General features: G+C 37.2%; 1 protein-coding gene across 1 annotated transcript; it reads right to left on the reverse strand.

Annotated features, from left to right (window-relative positions):
* Nucleotides 1–6,084: 6,084 nt before the first annotated feature.
* On the reverse strand, nucleotides 6,085–9,555 carry GCK72_016535 (uncharacterized protein; the record flags this gene model as incomplete). Its single annotated transcript, XM_003100342.2, has 8 exons — nucleotides 6,085–6,287; nucleotides 6,658–6,736; nucleotides 6,784–6,975; nucleotides 7,115–7,319; nucleotides 7,995–8,075; nucleotides 8,433–8,715; nucleotides 9,142–9,406; nucleotides 9,457–9,555. The coding sequence occupies 8 exons, from the start codon at nucleotides 9,553–9,555 to the stop codon at nucleotides 6,085–6,087; spliced, it is 1,407 nt and encodes a 468-aa protein (XP_003100390.2).
* Between the last annotated feature and the right edge of the window lie 10,379 nt (nucleotides 9,556–19,934).

A 19,934-nucleotide genomic window follows, 5' to 3' on the forward strand; every position in this document is an offset into this window, starting at 1 on the left:
GAGGCCTTCTTGGTAAAGTGGCTGATTATATGGCCTTTTTCACTTGAAAACCTCATAGAGACTAGCAATTGCGCTCTATCGCACAAAATAGATTGAAATTCAAAATTTTGAGATTATCCTGTCTTCACGATAAAGCCTAGAATATCAATGCAGCCGCGCTCTATTGACAAGAATAGCACATTAATTTCGTCATGATGAATATTCGAACTTATGTGCATACTATACCGGCTATATAAATTCTAATGTTCATCATGACGCAAAAAATTTACCATTCTTGTCAATAGAGCGCGGCTGCATTGGTAGCCCGTGTCCCTTGCTACTCTTGCACTGAGTGTGTCGAAGTACAGTACACCTGGTTTTTCAGACATTTTGAGATAAAAACTGAAATTTACAGATAAAGAGATATAAGGAATCGCACGGTGCCGTCTAAATTTTTCTCTAATTTTTTTGAACCCCCATTTTGACCCTTCGTTGTCAGAATCTTGAAAATCTAACATCAGAATTCGATTCAGCATGTCTTTTTACCTGGATTCTAAAATTTCTAGCTCTCGAGCTCATCACGCCGCAAAGTTAGGGGGTACTGTACCTTGGCTCACTCGGTGTTTGCGTACAGTACACCGAATTTTACGACACCTTGAGCTAAAATGCTGAAAACTTCAGGATAGAGGTAAAAAGACATGGAGAATCTCATGGTGACCTCAAAATTTCATGTTTTCATGATTGGAGTCTGGTTTTGACCAGTTGCAATCAGAATTTTGGGAATCGATGCGATTCACCATGTCCTCTTTTCGCTTCTTTGAGATTTTCAGCTCCTAAGCTATTCACACAGTTAAGTTAGAGGTACTGTACTTGGACCACATAGTGTTTGCGTACAGCACACCGAATTTTACGACACCTTGAGCTAGCGATCTGCAAATTTCAAAATAGGGTTAAAAAGATGCGCGGAATCTTTTTATGCCAAAATTCCGAGTGAAAAGTGCAGCAGAGCGCGATTGCAGCACCCCGAAAAATAATGAAAAGAAGATCTAGAAAAGACTATGCTTCTTCTTTTTTCAAAAAGGGATAAGATAGATGGAGGGAGGTCAATACATAACAAATTCGGTGACGTGTGAACAGAAGAAGACAAAAAATATATTGAAAGAGATAAACAACAAGAATCTATCCAGGATATGTATCAATATATATTATATTCCACCTGGAACAGAAAAAAAGGAAAAAAACGAGAAGTTGAAGCAATTAAATGAGAAGGGAGAGAGAAGAGAAAAGTACATGTTCCCTCTTTCTTCCCTACTGGATTATTTATTATTCGGGAAATGCGTAGTTGTTGGGAGTAGGAGAAGAAGGGAGTCAATCGGATTCTTTCAAGATTTTTTTGAAATTCACACCACAATAGTTTCAACAGGAACGCCCTTATCACAACCTTCGAGTCTCGTGGCCGATTTTGACCTCCGTGGTGTAACTGGTAAGAGGATGGGCCGGGGGAAATAAGATCGGGGTTCGATTCCGGAAGAGCCCCATTAGTTTTTGCTTTTTTGAATATGAAAGATGGTATAACTCAGGTTTTAGAAAATTAGGAAAAAACCCGAAACTGAACCTAACATGACACCCGGTACTCACTAGAGAAGGTCTCGAGATGTCCGTGGAGTTATAGGACGTGACCTATATCATTGGAAAGCTGAGAAAACGCTGATTCCAAATATATATTCAGTTTTAGTCCTCGAGGCCTGGTATTCGAGAAAAGCAAAATCAAAGTTTGGAAAAATGATTTTCGCGCGTAAAATGGTTTCCTAACAACAACAAGTAATTCGGCGAGCTCTCCCTCCGCTTTCTACAGGTTTTATCACTAACTCGACTTTCGCCAATCGACTTTCCCCTCGTGGCGCAACTGGTAAGAAGTCTGACCAGAGATCTCACGACCAGGGTTCGATCCCAAGTGGGTCCAATTATTTTTTGCTTCTTTTTACTAGTATACTAGTCACTTATACAAGACACAGAATTCGTATCTAATCCTGGAACTTGATCCTAAACACCTACCATTCCCATGTCAATCTAGGAGTCCCCAAAATTGCAGGTTTTCTATACAACGGCTATACAAAAAGAAGAAGAAGAAAAAATTAGGAGCTTCCTTGACATCGTGCCGTTTATGTCTCGTTTTGGCTTCCAAAAAAGATGCGACATAAACTGAAAAAGAAGAAAAACGGGGGGGGGGGGGGGGGGGATGAGTTGAATTATTCACACAAGGGGAGGTCAGAGGGGAGGGATGGGCTCGAGCATTTGTAACCAACGGACACTATGATATTGGGGAGAGGACGATGACTAAATGGTCGGGGAAAGGACATTTGAATAAAAGGAAACGGAGAAATGCACTTTTTGACTTTTTGAAGGAAATTGCTAGAAGACGGATAAAACGGGTCAAAATTGAAAATTTGATGTTACCAGAGAAAAGGAATGTCTGGTTACCTTAGTTCAGTTTTCTGGCCCAAATTCTCTTGAAATCTGATGTATTGTGTGCAAACACCGAGAACGACGGGGGTACTGTACAAAACTAACTCGGTGTATGCGTACCAGAGTTGTTCGGAAGTAAACTCGGAAGTTAGACGGAAGTGAGTTTTATTTCGACAATATGAAACGAACTTCAAAAATATGTAGTTAATATGTTGTATTGCTACCCATCGAGCATAAAAAATTCCGAAATTTTTCTTATCCCCTACCGGTAGACCTGAAAAAGTCTTCACTTCCGACTTCCGACTTCCGGGTTTCAAATTCGGCTGCTTTTTCGGGTCTACCGGTAGGGGATAAGAAAAAATTCGGAATTTTTTATGCTCGAAGGGTAGTAATACCATCAATACAACATATTAACTACATATTTTTGAAGTTCGTTTCATATTGTCGAAATAAAACTCACTTCCGTCTAACTTCCGAGTTTACTTCCCAAACAACTCTGATGCGTACAATACATCTAAGCTTACGAAAATAAGAGTTTGAAAGTTGAAAATCTCAAGATAGAGAAAAAAAGACATGGTGAATCTCATGGTAACGTCAGATTCCCAAAATTCTAACTACGATGAACAAAACCGGCTCCAAACCGTGAAAACCTAAATAACCCTACGGTAACGTTAAAACTCCGAAAGTCTGATTACAACTGGTCGAAACTGGACTCCAAAACATGAAATTTCGAGGTCACCATGAGATTCCCCATGTCTTTTTATATCTATTTTGAAGTTTTCAGCGTTTTACCTTTAATTGTCGTAAAATTCCGTATGTTGTACGCAAACACCGTATGAGCCAATGTACAGTACGCCTAACTTTGTGGCGTGATGAGCTCAATATCTAGAAATTTCAGATTTTAGGTAAAAAGACATGCTGAATCTATGTTTGATGTTAGATTTTGAAGATTCGGACAAAGAAAGGTCTGAACCAGGCTTCAAAATTAGAAAATAGAAATTTAGAGAGTTCCATGCGATTCCTTATGTCTCTTTACCCATAGTCTGTGATTTTCAGCTTTTCATCTTTAAAAAAAACTAAAAAGACCTACTGAATCTAATTCTGATGTAAGATTTTCTATTTAGCTCCAATTGTCGTAAGATTGTGGGCATTGTACGCAAACACCCCAACCGTACTCCCAACTTTACAACAGCCTTTTTTAGTACCAGAATCTAAATTTAGCTGGTGTTCTTCGGCTCTCTCCCCTTTTCCCATCTATTAATGGATAATGGCTAGACTAAAAAAGTATAAAAATAATATAAAAGAACTCCAAGAGACTCTCCCTTTGAAAGTGTGTAAGTTAAACTAATTTTTCAGTCAACCGCCGTCAGAAGCAAGTAGGAGAAAGAAAAAAGAGAGAAATGAGCTCGGAGCACAAATACAATTATACACATTTTTGGACGGCTAGACTCCAAACTTCAGGAGGAGGAGAAGAAGTAAAAAACGACAACTTCATTGGGCTGAAAGTGACAGAAGAATGTTGTGAAGTGGGTACGAAGGGGAGGAGGGAAAGATTCTAATTTCCTTGAAGATAAGAGAGAATTCTTATTGTGAAAAGAAGAAGAAAGAAGCGCGATTGAACGGAAATGAAATGTGACACTTTGTAAGTGCTTTTTTAAGGCAGAAAATGGATTAGGGGTTATTTTCCTAATGTAAAGTTTGAGTATGTGTTAAGACATCATGAACTTAAATATTTCCGAAATTGTTGTATTTGTTTTGTAGATCAAGACTTGCTCTACATTTTTGTAGTTGACAACTTTTTGATAGCGATTCTAGGTTTTGAGATACAGAGCTTCAAAGATAGGTACCCGGAGAGTTGAGAAGCAGAGAAACGAGAGCGGCTGCTTTCTCTGAGTCTCTCCCCCTCCTGACTTTAAAGACGCATATCTCAAAAGCGTGAAGAGCTATCAGAAAACTTTCAACTACAAAAATGTAGAGCTAGTCTCGGTCTATAAAATGTGTGTAAATTTGTATTAATAGGATTAAATAAGAGACAGTTATGGACTTTCAAAGTGAGTGATGTTTCAACAAAAATGAAAAAAAAGTTGAATTTTTATTTTTAGTAGCCTGACTTCAAAGACTCACATCTTGGAAGGTTGAAGAGCTATCAAAAAAGTTTCAACTACAAAATTAAAGCTCTAGGCTTGATCTACACAATGAATTTCAATTCAATACCGTAAGTTTTTAATTTTTGTAAGAGATTCCTAACTTTGAAAGAGAACTATTAAAAAGTTGTCAACTTTAAAAAGAAAGATCTAGATTTCAACCACCTAATAAATTTAGTTTTGACTTTTTTTTAGTGAGACCTTAAAAAAGAGACCCTTAAAACAAATCCCCTAAAACCTGAAATATAGGCGCACCTAGTGGTGCCTGTTCGCATCGGAATATCTCGGTCTCCAAAGGAAATACCAAAAAGTTGTTAATTGACAAAATATAGCTTAACAGTCATAGAATATTTCTTCAGTTGAACAAATTTTCATATCTCTACAGACAACCGAGATAGGATGCTCTAAACTCTTGCTAGCGGGTGTTACAGGCTTTACGGTAATTGCTTATCAATGGTGCTCAATTTCAATTTCACCTACCAATGTTATAGAAACAATCAGTAAAAGCGTCGTCTAATGAAAAGGTGTGAATTGGATAACAAAAAGCAACTGAGAGTATGATGACTCGAGAAATGAGTGAGAGAGCATTCCCCCCCTCGCCTCCGACCCTAATGCACAAAATGATAAATGATCGACAATTAAAACGGATCTTTCTCTTTTTCTTCTCTCAAGAAGAGCACCACAAACCAACTCAAATCTTCTCCGCAATCATTATCATCACTTCATTATTGACATTTTTAAAATTAAAACTTTTTAAAAAGTAAATACAGATCAAATTGGGAGGAACCCGTTTTGTTGAAGAGGAATATACAAATATAGAAAGTGAAAATTAAAATAGTAAAAATTTAGGCGAGAGTGGCAAATCGAAGGAGTTTTCGTTTGGAGCTCGAGCGGTTTTGGTCATCTGAAATCACTGGAAAATAATCGATAATCGATTTTAAAAATATTGAGAGGGTTGGGATGTCGATGGGGCGCACAGGGCCATTTTTAGTTCATATGAATTCAAATTAGTTAAAAAAAACCAGAAGTCTAGTGGAGCGCATTTGCGCACAACTTGGCAGGTTGAGTCGCCGCTCAGCCAAATCTCGTGCTTCCATTTTTCTCGCTTTTTTTCGGTTAAACCTCGCGCGAAAAATATCGAATTCCTCAATAAAAGGAAAAATACAAATTTTCAACACAAAAATTTTTGTTGGATAAATGTTTTAAATTTCGCGCTAATTTCACGCAAATTGTTTTGGAGTGCAGATGCGTCAAATGGACTTTTTATGAGCCTGTGTGGACAGCCGCGAAAACGCGCTCCGTCGCACAACGGTTGGCACGGTGCCAAAGATTTTTACGTTTATTTGTCGTATCTACACGTCTATATAAACCGCGACGCACACGCAACGCGACTCAGAAAAAATCTAATCTGTTCTCTGCGGACCTTACACCTCGCACTGCTGTGAGCCACCAAGACTCGACTCCTACCGAATTTTTGTCCAATTTTCAATTTTCCTCAATTCTTACCCCTAGAAATATTGCTAGCAGCACTCGGCTCATCACTTTGAATCTCTTGAATCTCATCCTCATTCGCCTCTTTTCGCACCATTGTAGCCTTCCGGAGATCCGTTTCCGAGGTGGTCAAAAACAATTGAGCCGATTTGTTGAGTTGCTTTGAATTCTTCACGAAACGGTTCTTTTCTTTTCGGTTTCGGCGGGCTGTAAGGAAAAAGTTAGAAGGTACAGTACTGAGCAGTAAGATATGCAATTTGGTCTTTTTCAGTTGAAAATGACCAGGGGTGTTACGGTATCACCTGATTGTCTCACAAAGTAAATTAAGTATAAAAAATTCAGAACAAAGGAAGAGCGTTATTTTAATGTCTATAACTTTTTACGGAGTGTCCGTACAAAAAAGTTGTCAACTACAAAAATGAAGCTCTACCTTTGTTCTGTAAGGTTGTTACTTCGTGTTTTTACTTTACTTTGTGGACAATCAGGTGATACCGTATCACCCTCTCAAAGTAGGTAATTTTCAACTGAAAAGGCTATAGTTCGTACACGATACCGTACAGTGCACGCGAAAACTCACCTTCAACTTCATCCGGAAGAATCGAGAGCTCCAGTGCTTTCTGTGCAGCCATTACTGTAGTAAGAGCCACTCCATTTGTCTGAAACAATCATTTCTTTAAAATAAGTCTCCACTTTTCAAGCCTACTCGTCTCCTCTTCTCCAACCCCAACCAATGTTTAATAATCGATCGATATTTGCTCGAGAATATCAGATAGACAAACATAGAGCTCGACGAGTTTAAACTGATCAAAAGATTTGAAATTTCGACGGAAAAATCAAAAGTCCACTCGTCGAAAATACTCCATTCCTCATCGTAATCTTGTGAGAGTTCTTCGATCTGAAAATATGGAATCTAGATTTATAGTTGAAAAAATAAACTTATGAAAAATGGAAAAATGAACAAAACAGATTAGTCTAATGGGGTCTAATCCCATGATGTCAATGTACTCTTCGAAAGAAAAAAAGTGTATTCTTACCTCTGGAGGCAATAAAGTTGAATTGGAGGAGCCCGACTCTTGTGCATGCTTTTTGGCGACTTGCACGTTGTCATATATATTATTACAGAATGCCAGACAATTACAGCAGAGGAAAATAGCGACGATGGCGAGGAGCATAAGGGTTACCGAACGGTCTCGGAGTGAGTTTCCGTTCGTTTTGAGGAGAGACGGCGTTTTGAGAGGGCTGGAAGAATATGGAGTTGATTTTTTGGGAACCTATTGCTAGCTAAATAGTCTGCTGTACTGTACGCAAACATCGAGTTCGTCAAAGTGCGGTACACCCTAGAGAGCTAGTGACCGTCATGTAGAAAATCCGCTCAATTTTATCTAGACTCAAACAATGTAAAAGTTCTGTGGAGCGTACTTGCACACTTTCTATATTAAGCCGTTACATTCTTGTCATGTCCCGGCTTCAAAAAATGAATCAATTTTTTCAATTTTTCATCGAAAATTTGACTATTTTCCAAAAAAGTACCAAAATTATCTGGAAAAACGAAACAATTTAAACTTTGAATTTTGGCGCCAAATACCCGGGACTTCGGGCCGGGCCTTGACAAGTATGAGCCGTTATTTCTTACTTTCGATCTTGGGGACTAGTTTTCCAAAAAAATGAGTTTTCTAGGCCACCACACTGACCTATTCATCACCTATTCAAAAATTGCAAAAACTCATTGCCTCAGGTGGGAATCGAACCAAAAACCCCCTGGTGGACCACATCCCAAATCCCACTGAGCCACCTATTCACTTTTGTGAAAAACTAGTTTTCGACCGAAATTTTTTGTTTTCGAGGTTTTCAGAGGCTGATGATTTGATATTTTTTTGGTCTCAAATTTGGCAAAGCCACTTTTTGGGAACTTACTTGAAATTCAACCTTCCAAATCGTCCAAACAGCTCGCTATACTTTGCACCTTTCAACATCCGGAAATTATTCATGATCCTTCTGAAAGTAAAAAATGATTAAAATTTGATCTGAAATCGTTTCAAGCAAAAAAGCTAAAGCAAGCACGCCATTCCATCCAAAAGGGAAATAATCATGATGATGCAAACACTCTGGGGGCAAACGCGCTCCACGGAAATTAAAATGTTTTTTCGGTGGAGCGAAGTTGCAAGAATTCTAACATAGCAGCAAAACTTACTTGTCGAGTGACCTCCAACTGAATTTACTGGAATACCTTTTTTTGAAATTAAATTTTTAATAATTCTTCCTTATTTTTCTCATTATTTTCAGAAGATCATATTTTAAGCCTCTTCTCCAGGAAGCCTTCTCAGAATTGCAGCAAATAAAAACAAGACTTACGATTGTGTGCTTTTCTTCATCGACTGACCATTCCTCATTCTAGTCGACTCCTTCAATGCCACCACAATCCGGCAATTAACGATAATTAGAGTGATGAAGGGAATGATAAACATAGTTAATGTATACATTATACATTTTGTGATCAATGTGTACATTGAGTTCATTCTCAATGGAGTCAAGAAGATGGCTCTTAAGGGGCTATTGAAGTTGATGTCATAGCAGGTGCGGATATCGAGTTCTAGCCAAGTGTGAAGGTTTAACACGATACTGAAGATTATTGAGCCTGAAAATGCAATAGAGTGTAACTCTTCGAGAAATTGTCGTGCATTTTTGAATTATAGCGGATCGTGTAGACCAAATCCAGATCTTTATTTTTGTAGTTGACCGTTTTTTGATAGCTCTTCATGGTTTTGAGATACAGAGCTTCAAAGCTGATAGGGTGAGGAGAGACGCAGAGAAACGAGGGCGGCTGCTTCTCTGCGTCTCTTCTACTCACCCTTTCAGGAAGGGAACTTCAACGCTGTGTATCTCGAGAACGTGAAGAGCTATTAAAAAATTTCAAACTGCAAAAATGAAGATCTAGATTTCATCTACAAAATGCATGTAAATTCAAGTTAACGTGATTTAATATGAGATAGTTATGAGCTCTCAAACTTGGCAATTTTTTTGACAAAAAAGTTGAATTTTCCAAATTTTTTCCCTAACTCACCTATAATCGCCCACTTCACCGGTTTGCCAGAAACCCATCGTTTCGCTCGAAACGGATGACAAACGCCCAAATATCTGTGCACCGACACCAACACTGTCAAATAGACGCCACACGTTTGTGTGCTTAATCCAACCGGATAAGCGAACCACAGGAATAATGGATAATAGTTGTGTAATAAATAGTTATTGCTCATCGACGCGATAACCGGGAATATGAGCATAAAAAAGTTGCAAACGAGTAGGAGGAGGTCGGATATTGATAGGACCTGGAACACTGGTAGTGTATTATAATTTTTTGAGAGCTGAAATTAATTACCAGCAAAAAATGATTGACAAGCGAACATCGCATTTCCGGATCACAAAAAACTATGACATTGATGACGTTTGTGATGAAGCCGAATATCGCTATCGGCATTCCTGCAAGCTGAACGTTTATCACCACCCTGTGTCTCATACCCAGCAGTGCGAGCGTGGCGCAGCGGGTTGCGCTTTTGCCTCGCGCTGAAAGGGTCTCAGGTTCGATTCCGCCCCACCCCATGTAGCTTTTTTTTTGGTTTAAAAAAATAATTTTTGCTCACCTCCAAATAACCGAATATTTGTCTGTACATCATTAAAAACCGATGGTTCACATTCAGGAAGTTGCTTAACATCTGACGCATAGAAGACAGTAGATGTCATCGGTCTGAAAATTTCAGACTGAAATGAGTAATTCGAGATTTCAACAGAGGAAAAAATGGAAAAGAAGAAGAAGAAGACAAAAAAGTGATGAAAGGGTGCAAATACATCTAAATCAAGGTCTTCCGATTAAAAAATGGATAAAAGTGTAGGAGTGGAAAGGAGAGGAAGACGATTACTAATTATAGAAAAATGAGAGAAAAAAAATTGTTGGACTAATCTCTCTCGATTTTTTTCTTTCTAGTTTGGGATAAAGTGTCCATTATTCAATTAATGCCAACTGGTCTTTGTTGCTCTTATTATGACGAATTAAAAATATGGAATGATATGCGACGCGGCTGCGTTGCGGCTGCTAAAGAAAATGCAAAGAAAATCACAAAAATATCACATCCGTTCGGTTTCTATTGGTTTGTAAGCTCTCTCCCCCGGAATCCCACCGACAGGATTTGAGAGGCGCTTCTCGTTCGGATAATAATCTTTTTGATTATCTTCTCCATAGGGGGAGAGATAAGGTGATAAGTCACTACTTCTTCTGATTTAATGTGATTATAAAGTGGAAAAATGCCAAAGTTTGAGAAAGTAGAGTGGCGTCAGGGTGAAGTATACAACAAAATTTTTTGGTGGGTTTTATAGAAAATGTCTAGAGCTACATTTTTGTAGTTGGAAATTTTTTGATAGCTCTTCACCCTTTTGAGATACATGCTTTCAAAGTTGGCCAGGGAGGAAGAGAGACGCAGAGAAACGAGGGCGGCTGTCTTCTCTGCGTCTCTTTCTCTCCCCCACGTTCTCAGCTGGAGGAAGGTAACTTCAACGCCGTTTATCTCAAGAACGTGAAGAGCTATCAAAAAATTGTCAACTAGAAAAATAAAGATTGAGATATGATCTACAAAATGCATGTAAATTTAAATTAATGTGATTTTATATGAGATAGTTATGAAGTCTCGAAATCGTCAGTTTTTTTTTGAGAAAAAAAAAATTATATTTTCGTATTTTCAACGAACTGTATCTCGAAAACAAGAAGAACTATCAAAAAACACTCAACTGACAAAATATAGAGCAAGACATTTTCTATTTAGTCATATAAAAATCTGCGTTTACACCTTCTCAAAATTGACTAATTTTTCAGCTCAAAAATAGCAGATATTTTTCCCGGTACACGGTAGTACGTCAATACACACACCAAAAAAAAACAATACTTCCAAGAAAACAGGGAAACGCGTCAGAAAATCACCAAAAAAGGGGAGGAAAAAGGGAAATGAGAAGAAGAAGCGGAATGAAAAAGAAGCTGGTGGGCTTCCTTTGGATTGATCTAATCCGGACAGAGATCCATGATAATAGAGAGAAAAATTATAGCAAGCAGGGAAGAAGGTGACAAGACAGACAGGTAGATCAAGATTTTTCTTTTATTTGGAGGAAGATGGGAGTTTTTTGCAGCTGGAAGACAAAAAATAAGGTGAACGGCTAATAAGAATGGATGGGAGCACAAAGAAAACGGAAAAAAAGGAAAAAGGGAAGAAAAACAAGACTAGGGCATCAAGGAAGTGAGCATAAGATAATAGCACGGATGATATTTAGGGGTGAAAGAATAAGAAATTTCGGGAAAGTACGAATCACGGGGACATGTCAAAAACTTTGAAGTACCTCATGTCAAAAAACTAATTTTGGGAGCCCATGGCAACTTACTCCAGGCCACGAGAATGCTCATTAGGGAATCGAAGTTCCACTTGAGTAGTTTTGGTGAAAATAGAGAAAATAAGAACAAAGATTTAGGGAAAAAAGGAAAAGAGAGTTTTCGAGTGGACATGTGTGATTAGGATCAAAGATATATGGTAGTGTAACGGGGCGCATGAGTATGGTATTAAATTTTCGAAGTTTTGTGAAAACGGAAAGTTACACTGACCTAAGGCTAAAATGACCAATATTTCTAGAGCGACAAAAACATATTATAATCTGCAGATATTTTTTATTATAATGTTTTATGATTAGAACGCTGAAACAGCGAAAATTCTGAAAATGGTATCAAATTTTCAAAATTTTGTGAAAACAGAAAGTTACACTGATCACAATTTTTACAGTGACGAAATTTTTACACTGACCAAAAATATGGGATAGTCTGCAGATTTTTTTGATTTTTTTATAATTAGAAAGCTGAAAATGTCGGGATTCAGATTCTACAGGGATTCCGAATTGTCAACATATTAATTTGCCGAACGAAAAGACAAGGGAGCTTAAATTTCTGGAACTTTCTTTAAAAAATGGAAATTTCTGAAATTAGAAAGCTCCATGAAGGTCAAACACCCAAAAACAAAAATAAAACTTTTGAAAATCATCATGCCGTAGCTAGACATCTGACGTTTTTTTTTGGTTGAACAGTTGCAAGGTTTAGACTCCGCCCATTTAAAGTTCTTCGCTTTTTGATTTTATGAACATAACTTCCTTGTCTATGCTAAGAGCAACATCATGATTCTTAAGATTCATAAATATATATTCATTTTCAGAACAAAAGGACTAGCTAGAGATAGCTGTAATAATAGTGAGGATTCTAAATTAGTTAGAAAAGTACTTCCACGATCAACATGGGCGGAGTTACAAGAGTGACTATACCTAAATTTAGATCTCGGCGAGTTCTACTTGTTAATCTGCCGCGGTTCAGGAAAAAAGTGCCGAAAAACGCGAAAATGGCCAAAAAACCATTCTAGCCCGGCCTGCGACACATTAACGACTAGCCATCCGACCCGTAAAATGTCAGGGACATAGAACTCGTCGAGATCTACATTTTGGTATATTTTTCAACTCATAATATTGCGTTTTAAGCGAATTACGCGCCAGTTTATAAATATCAGTATATCTGATGTGTGAACACAAATAGAAACACTACTAAAACATGGAATCCAATTCCAGAAACACGAGATGAAATCATCTGAAACCGAAATGAGGGAGAAGATAGAAATGGTTGTTCTCGCTCTGTTTCTAATGAAAAGGGGGAATGTTTCAGTGAGAGAAAAGGGAGGCTAAACGATAGACGGAAGTGCTCGACTTCCGTTAGGTTCCTTTCTCTTTTTATTCTTTTTGTCAAGGGAAACGTTTTCAGATGAGTATGATGGATCGGTTTTTGGGTATCCCAGAATATCTATGAATATCTATGAATATCCGGAAGTACAAAACTATATGAGATTTTCTTTAAGTTTAAGAATATTTTATCACGGCATGCTTCTTACAACCACGCTCTACCGTAATCAAAAAAAATTGTGTGCGAAATTGAGAGATTCAGGGAAAAAGAGACATTTTTCAAGGGCATTTCGGTGGAGCGCAGTTGCAAGAACTGTACTGAGCTAATAGCCAAGAAAATAAGATTTTGGGAAATGAAGAACCCCTTGTGACCAAGTTTTCTATAAAGATAGCAAGATTTATTTTCGTAAGTCTTGAGAACAGAATAAAAAACAAAAAAAGAGAAAAGAAGACCAAAAGAAATTGGAATTCAAAGGAAGTCACTTAATCTTTTTTCCTTTATTTTTGTGTTTTTTATTTATATTCTTGTTATTTTTCATTCCCCTCTCTTTCGGGGTAAACTGATACTTTGATTGACACTTTTGTTTTGTTTTTATCTTTTTTATATTTTTCGGATTTGCACAAAGAAATCTTGGTGAAATTTGGAAAGGAAGATGAAGCCATTGGGATTTCATGAGCACTAAAAATTTTATAGGGTTCAGCGTAAAAATATGTTTGTAAAAATCGCCGGTTTTTGGTCAAATTAGAGCAAATTAGAGTTTCAAAAACGCGCCAGAGGTGCGCCAGACATTGGCAAAATGCACAAAAAATAATGTTTTTGACGGAATTTTTTAGTAAAAACTTCAGTTTAAAAAGATTTATTGTGAAAATTTGCTAAAAATTGTCATTTTTCGTTGAACAATCATCAAAATCGGTTGAATTTGAAAAGATCTGTCAATTTTCGAAAATGTGTCAGGCCTTCGGAAGTTCCACCAATTTTTTAATGTCTGGTAGTTAAGTCATCGTCAGTTGTTGTTTTTTCACAAACCTATCAAAAATCCTGAGAAAATTGCGATGACCTAACTGCAGGAAAGTTCGGCCGTCAACCGACTAACCAAAAATTTTAGAAAATTCAACTGGCCTAACTTTCTGACATACTGAAAGTTCGACCAAGTTAGAAACTTTGAAAAAAGAAGAATCTCATTAGAAACTTACACTTTTTCATTTAGGTCACTGATTCCGCTCCACTACTTACATGCTCACGTACATATCATATCATAGATCACACCACGCCTATCAAGCGTGTAAATTGATTGACGTATAGTACTTAGGTCATGCGGAACGGAAAGAAGAATTTGTGTCATTATTTCAAGGTGCAAATTCTTATTAGCCCAAGAAATCAGAAGAAGGGATGAGCGGATAAGAAAGTTTTTCAAGGGGGATCATATTTTCTTGGCTAGACTCCTTGGCTAGGCAGTGGTCGGTTAGAACAAATTAAGAGGGTTCAGTTCAATTCTCAAAATGACAAGCATGCTTAGCCATATGAAAAGTTTGAGAGCTCATAACTTGGTTCGTAGAGACATTTAGCAAATTTTGATGGTAGAAATGGACTCCCCGTAGTCAAAAGTACCTGAGGTCAAACTTATAGAAGTCTCCAAAGACTTCTCTTGTAAAAACGTTTAACTTCGTATCCTAACATCATGACCTGAGTGTCTACGCAGTATGCCAAAATGCGCTAAAACATTGTGAGATGATATTTCGACCCTCTGCAATCAGAATCGGTATTATTCATACAGAGACTAAGCGACTTAGCAAATCTCATGGTTTTAATGATGTTGTACCAGTTTTGAGGGTAACTGACTAATCCATACCATAGCATGCTACCTTCTTACATTGAGTGAATTCTGATTTGAAAAATTAAATCCTCATGGTTGAAATAGTCTGGCCACAAATTTTGAGTTTTCATGCTACTGGGGACAGATGCTTAACTCGAGAAGCTAGCAGCCGACTGATAATCAGATAAGGGGATAAAATATTAATATATTTTCGACAAGGAGGGTGATCGGTCGGCATGATTTGTCTAGGAAGAGTACAGCTCTTGGAATTTAGGAATCGGGGGAGAGAGTTCAAAATTTGGAACTAATGACTGGATTTTAATGCTATTGAATAGATGTTACAAAATTTGACAAACCAAGCCAAGAGTACAAAAACGAGAGTGGAAAATCTGTCTTCCGGAGTTCAGGGGTTCGATACTGAAGGTTTGAAATTTAGGGTTCGGAATTTTGAATTCAGAAAACAACTGTTTTGAATCGAGGGTACACAATCTAAAGCTCGGAATTCAGGGTTCAAAATCTAGCTATCATATATCGAGGTCCCAAATCAAAAATTCAAAATTTAGAGTTCTGGAATTCAAGGTTTAGAATCTGATGTTCAGAATCCGGGGTTCTGAATATTAACTTCGTTAGCCTGAATTCAAAATTGACGGGTCGATATTCAAGGTTTAAAATTCAAGGTTTAAAATTCAAGGTTCACAATCAAGGATTTGAAACTGGAACTCTGAAAAATTAGGTTGAAAATTATAGGTTTGAGGTTCAGGTGGTAATATTTAGGGCTTAGAGTACATCGGCTCAAAACTGAAGGATTCTGAACAAAGGGCTCAAGTTTTAGGATTCAACAAACTCTGATTTCTGAGTCTATGCACCTGAATAAACTCAATTTTTTGCAACCCTCGAAAATTGATAACTTGATATTGATATTACCTATAAATCTAATTTCCGCAAAAAAAAGCGCTGCCAAAAATATAAAATGCAACAAACCAAAAAGCTCAAAAGTTTTCCAAAAATTTCCTGCTAGACAAATAAATTTTCCACTTCCTTTATTTTCCAAAAAACCAAAAAATTTAAAATCTATTAGTCACAGACAAAGAATACGTCGAGAATACTAATATTTGACAGAAAAGCAAGAAAAGCAACACGAGAAAAGGGAAAATAAGTTCCAGACTGACGATTATGATATTAGAAGTGAAGGAGGGGAAGAAGCCCGGAAGCCGTGGGGTGACATAAGCACTTCTAAGTGGAATGAGCGCGTCATGGCTTGTGGAAAATGTGCTCTGAGAAAGTGACAAACAAAAAATAGAGAATAATGTCAAGCGGCATGTTTGTGGTGGCATTAAGACTAAGATTTCGGAAATTAAGAATCTTGAACACTCTGTGGCTCGACACATACTCGAACTGAGATTTGAGAAAGCGGCTAAGGAATCTGACTTAGCCTTGAACTAAGCTTTTTGAATTTAAAATAATTTTGTCTGGATGAGTCGAGAAGGATCGTGATAAGCTAAAGTCAAAGTATACCGTGAAAAAAAGTTTGGCGAAACGCAAGAGCGGCATGAAGTTGTGGGCGGAGTCAAGGCAGAGCTTAATGAAAATCTTGAAATAAATTCGAATTTTTTCCCTCTAAATAATGACCAAAACCATCAAAAACCTCAGAGCCATGTTATCCGGATATCCAAATTTACAAGTTTCTGTTTTTCCGGATATCACATTCATCTTTAAGTTTGTTGCTACACATGTGCCAATCTGTCTGTCTGTGTGTCTGAAATTGTGTTTGTCCGGATGTCAAGATGTCCCAGATGTCCTTGGAAGCATAGACCGTAGAGCCCACTTTGAAATTTTGAACTTGGAATTAAAAAAGTTGAAAAACTGACAGATTTTGAGGACTTGTAACAGATTTTTTTAAAAAAGTGAAATTCTTTGTATTTTTCGGTAGATAATATATGAATTTATAATTTTTCAGTTGACCGCAAATTTTAGATATGCATCTCCAAAATTGAGCAAAAAGTTTGAAAACCCACAACTTTCTTCAATTTTACACTACAAATTCAAAATAACCAAAATTAAATAGATAATCTCTAGACCATAATTTTTGCAATTGGTAACTTTTAGATAGCTCTTCCAGATATCGAGTTACGCGTTTTTAAAGATAGTCGTCAGGAGTAGAGAGAAAAAAGAGCGCAGAGAAACGAGCGTGGCTGTTTTCTCTGTGTCTCTCCCTTTTCCCAGTATCAGGAAGGTAACTTCAAGGCCGTGTATCTCGAGAAGGTGAAGAGCTATCAAAAAACTTTCAACTGCAAAAATAAAGATTGAGATGTGATCTACAAAATGCAAGTAAATTTAAATTACTGTGATTTTATATGAAATAGTTATGAAATCTCAAATTCGGCAGGTTTTTTGACATTTCTATGACGTGTATATCAAAAACTAGAAGAGTTATCAAAAATTTCTTTTCTGTACATAAAATTTAGTTTTCAGTCAGGTCATCCAAACTAAGATCGGTGTGATCTACTTCAAAACAAGTCATTATCAAAAGTGACTATTCCAAAATCGGTTTACATCTGAAAAGTCCAGGGAGTGACGTTCTTAAGGATGACGTGGAAACATTATGATGACCCAATATCCATGGATAGAGAAAAATTGGAAAAGCTGCATTATTATATTGAGGAAAACGTAATTGGATTCTGTGTTTATTGGTCTTGAGGAGCTCTGTGGGCTCCAAGAGCTCCACGAGCTCCACAAGATTCCCAAAAATAAAGAAAAGAAGATGCTGGAAAAACATATATCTGTAGAGGCGCGAACAAATTAGTGATGATAGTGGAGAAAAGCGAGAAAAATGGAAAAATGGCAGATTAATCGGTCGGGAGGAGAGAGGGGCGAAGGAGATAATCGACTATGTACACACACACATAGAGGAGAAGAGTCATGGATTAAAAAAAGAAGATTGAAAGAGAAAAAAGAGAAAACGAGGAGAGAAAGGAATAAATGATGATGATTATAGGGGTTATGAGGTAGAACAAGAGGATGGAATAATAGCTGTTATGCTTCTTCTTTTTTGAGCAATTCCTAAGATGTTAGTCTAGTGAGATCCCTAGAATGAATTGAAATTTAAAATTGTAGGGGTTCTAGGTCTATATTTATTTAATTCTTGAAATCAAGTACCTTGGAGTTATGGGACGTGACTTTCCTAAGAATTCATAAGATCTTCGTCTGGTGGGCTACCTTGTATGCTTTGAAATTTGACATTTTAAGGGCTCTAGGAGGGTTTTTTTAATATATATAGTCCCAGGATACATAGTCCCAGGAATGTGGCTATGAGTTTCGTGACTAAAAGTCGTGTATCTTGGCTTATTTTGGTGGTGGGAAAGTTTTGTAAACAGGTTTTGGGATTCTTAGAACTTTATCTGTTTATTGACGTAGATCTTGCCTGAACTTATATAATTTTAGAGCGAAGACTATGGCGCGGTAGTCTAGTTTTGAAAAACAATATCTTGGCATAACTTTATACCTATTTTGATGTATTTTCTAATAAGGGAGCGTATTGAACCAAAAAAGTTGAAAACAGTTCATTTTCAGGGTCAGTATTAAAGTCAAAAGTTTTCACAATTTTTTGAAAATTATATGTTTTCGTAGATCAATCTCAGATCTTCTTTTTCCCAGTTGACAACTTCTCGATTGCTTTTTCAGATTTCGAGATATACGTCTTCAAAATCGAACTCTGAGTTTTGAACACGCAAAAAATCCCCAACTTTAACATGTTACAATTCTTCGAAAAACTGTGCCACAACATCCCCATTAAATGCACTGTAAAGTTCAAATCTGAATCTTTTTTTGTAGTAGACAACTTTTTGATAGCTGCTGTAGTTGTTGAGATACACAGCTTCAAAGATAGGCGTTGGAAAAGGAAAGTGGTGTCAAAACATTGCCGATTTTGGGACTTCATAACTATCTCATATGAAATTACGGTAATTTAAATTTACATGCATTTTGTAGCTCAAATCTAGATCTTTATTTTTGTTGTTGGCAGCTTTTTGATAGCTCTTCACGTTCTTGAGATACATCGCGTTCAAGTTACCATCCTGAAACTGAGAACGTGGCGAAGAGGGAGAGACGCAGAGAAGTCAGACACTCTCGCTTCTCTGCGCTCTCTTCCTCTGCTCACAATTTAAGTAGTGCGTATCTCGAATTCTCTGTCAGTTATCAAAAAGTTTCTAAATACGAAAATGAAGATTTCATTTTGAAAATACGACACATTCTTAAAATTCTGAAAAAATCAAAATTCAAAAATAGTACAGTCGTCAGAAATAAATGTTACGCATATTCAAGGATGCTTAGAATCGTTTCGTAATCCATCTTTTTCGTCACGAATCTTTAGAACTAGAAAATGAGGATTAAGGGGGATTTCAGTGTAAAAACCTTGCCAAAATTCACTGAGTAGCGACTCAAGACTTCCCCCTTTCCAAGCATAGAAATGTGTGGAATGTGTCATACTGCTTCGGATAATTGTCGAGTAATGATCGGAAGTCAGAAAAGAAGACTTGTGATGCATCTTTTTGCACCGCCCGACTCGACTTAGCCATCAAGGGAAAAAAAACTTTTGAGAGAGGGGGATTTGGTTAATCGAATGCAGATTTATTATCGTTCTCTCAAGCTTTTTTATGCAAATTTTTCTCTTGGATCAAAAAGGTTTCAGAGTGGAAAACGGAATGGTTTTTGGACCTTTTGAGAAATTCAGAAATCATGAATCTATCAGAAAGATAGAAAGTGCGCTCTGTTGATAAAGTTACAGACTTTACTTCGAGTCTACTAATGAGTAGACGAAGCTCTGAAAGTGTTCTCCAAGTGTTTCTCTTCTCAAATTCAATTTTCCCTCAACAAGTTTCCAACAAAAAAGAGAAGTTCCGCATTTAATGTGCTGGCTGGATTATCTTCTCTCCCTCTCTCCTTTCTCTCGATTCGAAACAAAAAAAACGACTTTTTCGACCTAAAAGTGTAGAGGCCGTTGTGATGACGTCACCACACGGGGTGCCAATCGGTTTTTGAACAATTTAATGAAACTGTGATCAGCAACATTTTCTCCTTGGTTTTCAAGAAAACTGAGTTTGTGTGAAAAGGAGAGATCGTTCGGTCTGATACCAAGAATATAGCGAATTTTTAGGACATATTTTTTCAGAAGCTGTAGAGTTCTTCAAGGTAGGTCACAAAATTTCAGTGCGACAGTTGAAATGAAAATCCTATTTGTAGTTTGTGATTTGGAACAATAGGTCTTCATTTTTTCATAATTGAACTCTACCCAGATGGT

This window comes from Caenorhabditis remanei, chromosome V (genome assembly GCF_010183535.1).
Source record: "Caenorhabditis remanei strain PX506 chromosome V, whole genome shotgun sequence".
Lineage (NCBI taxonomy): Eukaryota > Metazoa > Nematoda > Chromadorea > Rhabditida > Rhabditidae > Caenorhabditis > Caenorhabditis remanei.